The sequence below is a fragment of the Solea senegalensis genome, linkage group LG10, assembly GCF_019176455.1.
Source record: "Solea senegalensis isolate Sse05_10M linkage group LG10, IFAPA_SoseM_1, whole genome shotgun sequence".
Taxonomy (NCBI): Eukaryota; Metazoa; Chordata; class Actinopteri; order Pleuronectiformes; family Soleidae; genus Solea; species Solea senegalensis.
The window spans coordinates 1921884-1925421 of record NC_058030.1 but is presented as its reverse complement, the minus strand read 5'-3'; the positions used below and the strand labels follow the sequence as shown (position 1 = coordinate 1925421).

General features: G+C 38.6%; 1 protein-coding gene across 3 annotated transcripts in view; it reads right to left on the bottom strand.

Moving 5' to 3' along the window:
• Positions 1-2052: 2052 nt before the first annotated feature.
• Positions 2053-3538, bottom strand: part of znf423 (zinc finger protein 423) — a 162842-nt gene continuing 161356 nt past the window's right edge. For all 3 annotated transcript variants that reach the window (XM_044035599.1, XM_044035601.1, XM_044035602.1), the window contains one exon: positions 2053-2285. In XM_044035599.1, the coding sequence (XP_043891534.1) occupies positions 2256-2285 (30 nt within the window). In that variant the 3' untranslated portion in view covers positions 2053-2255. The remainder of the gene's footprint in view (positions 2286-3538) is intronic.

The window sequence follows — 3538 nt, the reverse complement described above, 5'->3', positions numbered from 1 at the left end:
ATCAAGTTATTTCTTTTTTATGTTTATTTATTTTCAGATTCATTTTGCATCATAGAAACAATGTTTTTGTTGTGAACTGCGTGTCATTCTATATTGAAACAAAAATATTTGAAATTGTGACATCAGGATAGAATATTGTGATATTATTTTAAACATATGTCGCCCATCTATTCAGGTTTTTTTTCACTACTTCATCCAACTAAAATCAGACTTTAACATGCATGTAAACACAAGACAGCAATTTAATGTCGTGTAAACACGTTAGTCCGACTCAAATCGAGCTTAGTCTTAGTCGGACTAACATACTTGGATAATGCGATTCGTAGTCCAATTACTATATTATGTCTTCTGATTGAACTTAGTTTCCATAACAACAGAACTTACGGAAAACTTACTAAAGTCCAAACACTCTCCTGCATGTATGCAGTGAGTCGGACTGGAGACAGACTAGGTGTTCTGCACACTAATCCTCCCTGGTCTTTGACCCAGAATTAGAAAGAGATGGCGAATAATCTGTGGTGGTGTTTTCCAAGGTCTTTTTGCTCCAAAGCTGAGCGTGCTAACCACAGAGTGCTAACCACAACACCAACCGTGTGGCCCTGAGGTGATAAAGCATCAGAAATAAGTTGAAGCGAGGGTTAATATTATTGTAGCCTAAAGTTTTTGTTTGCTATTCTGAAAATATAAATACATAAAAAATACTGTATATGAGTCAACAGAGGGGAACATTGACTGCTTTAACACGCTTACAGTGCATGCCTTTAACACAATCACACCTATGGTCAGTTTAGAGTGTCCAGTTATCTTAATCTCCAGTGGTTGGTCGGCGTCTGTACGTTGGCCCGACATCGGACTGGTGACCTTTCACCCCGTGTCCAGCTCCCTCTGCGGACGGACGGACGGTTCCAGGAAACATTTTTCCCACTTTTTCAGACTTCTAGCAGAAAGAGGCAGCAAAAACGTAGCTGTACAGACACTTGGATGCTAATGAAACAGAGGATTACACTGCAGATATATAACTAGTGGTGCTAACAACGATTAGTCCTTAACTACGTCATTTTGAAACACATTTTCTGATTTTTCAGTTTCATAAAATTGAATATTTACCAGTTTTGTTGCTCCATAAAACCATTAAAACTAAATTGTTTTCAACATTTTCTGAAACAAATAACAAATTATATCATCATGTATTTTACAGGTTATAAAAATACAGTTAAAGGTGAAATGAATGCACGTCACACAGAGGAGATTTTTTTTATTTGTCATTTATTTATTTGTTTTATCTTTTTTTCTGTACTAGATTATTGCAATCTGGTTAATTCACATTTAAAAAGCAGTCATTGACCAGACGCACTGAAATCGATGATATTCATTTGTACAATAATAACCATAACCGACAGCCCCCACACAGACTGGAGACTGGAAAAACCCCCAAAACAAAGCAAAAAAAGAAACATCCGTATGGTTTTTCTCCACTTTATTTTGTCCGATGTCCTTTTTTCTTTTTTTTCTTCATAGTAATTACAAAAAGGAAAAAAATATATATATAACAATAATCATAAAAAGGCGAGTTGGTGGTGGGAGAAAGGAGTATTTTTTTTGTTGTTTTATTTTAACGACTGGCAAAACAAACAATCACAACACGGCACGAGTACCTACTGACGGCGAGAAATTAAAAAAGGTACAAAAAAAGAATGGAGATACAGAGAAACAAGCGCGCGTGGCCCAAAGCAAAAGAAAGGAAATAAAAAGAAATTGGCACCTATGAAGTCGAAATACAATAAACAACCGAGGGGACGAGAAAGTGAAGCTTTCTATGAGCTAGTTTAAAAAAAAAAAGAAAATCTCAAAACAAGGGGGTGTTTTCTTGCTTTTTTCTTCTTCTATTTGTTAAAAAAAAATAAAAATGCATGAGTGGGGAGTGAAGGGGGAGGAAGCTGGTGGGAGGGAGGTTGTTTGGCAGGGACGATAAAAAATACTGCACGTACAATACCTTTATTTTTTATTCTTTTTTGACTCTTTCTTCATCTCGCTCTCACCGTCGTTCCCCCTTCTTTATTTAATAGCATATCCCATTAATATTCCCTCTCCCCCCGCTGCGTCTAATAGCCGCGCCCAGTGGCGCGATCGTTAGAGTTTTACATGTGAATAGCAAATGACACTTTGATTGGCTGTGATGTGGAGATGGGGCTCCCCCGCCGGCGCCTGGGTCGGGGGCCCCGGGCTGAGCCGAGAGATCCTGCCGGGCCCCGGTCTCACTGCGCGTGCTGACTCAGTGTGTGGTTCTGCGGGGAGAGAGAGGGACGGAGGGAGAGAGTGAGAACACATGATGAGAGAAATAATGGGCTACGTGAGCGTATAGTGCTCTCCACTCGTGTGCGCGGCCCCCCCACACACACACACACACACACACACACCCCGCCCCCCTACACCCCATAATAGAAGAGACGAGAACAGAAACACAACTGCACGCCCCGCAGAAGCGACAGCGAGGCCTCTGCTCGCTTTAAACGTCGTCTGAGGTAAAAAAGAACAGAAGAAAACAACGCACTTTAAATTCAGCCACAGGTCTGCTCCTCCGACAACTCACACATCACGATGAATGAATGAATGAATCACAAATAACACATATTGGGAATTTTCTTTCCAGACAAAGAGCCATTATTTCCTGGTCCATATCTTAATATTTGTCATTTGAAACTCTGTATCTGCATTTACGCACTGAGGGACTCGTGCCACACACAATGTTACCAAAACGTAGTGACGTGACCTACACGTGACCTACACGTGACCTACCTGTTGATTTGCCATAAAAATATCAAGAAATTTGTTCACGTTGGAAGAATGTGTGACTAAATTGACTTATATTATCTTAAAGCGTGATAAAATGTTGCCATTTTATAAAAACACATGAGGAATTGTTGTCCAGAACAAGTCAAAAAGTGACATATGTTACATTAAATAATGTATTCATTCTGCAAAAATACCAAACTAATGTCACAAACATGTCACAAAATGTTTTGTTATAATCTTGTCAAGAAAGGTAGTAATTGTTTCTAGAATGTAACTAAAAAGCACTTACATTACCTTTTAAGTGGTAAAAAAAACATGTAAGGAATTGTTTAATGATAAAATTGAAATGAAACGTTGTAATGTCGCAATACTATGTTACTAATGTCACAAAAAAACATAACTTGTGTCACTTAAAAATGTTCTAAAAGTGCTGCAAAGAAATGTAATCGCACAAATATTTTATTAATGTGACAAAAAAAACATGTGAAGTTCACTTTTAAGTGTTGTACGGGACGTTGTAATCTCACAAAAACATAGTTACGTGACCTAAATCTGTTAGTAGATAACCTGATTTACTAATATTACAAAACATATCTACCAGTCACTCACAGGTCAGAGAGAGCCAGAGGACCAGAGGTGAAGAAAACAAACACACACCTTGCTCCCAAACAACGACAGAAACGTGGTTAGACCTAAACGCTTACACATCATAAAGGAGCGCGCGTGTTGTGTTTGATGTGTTGTT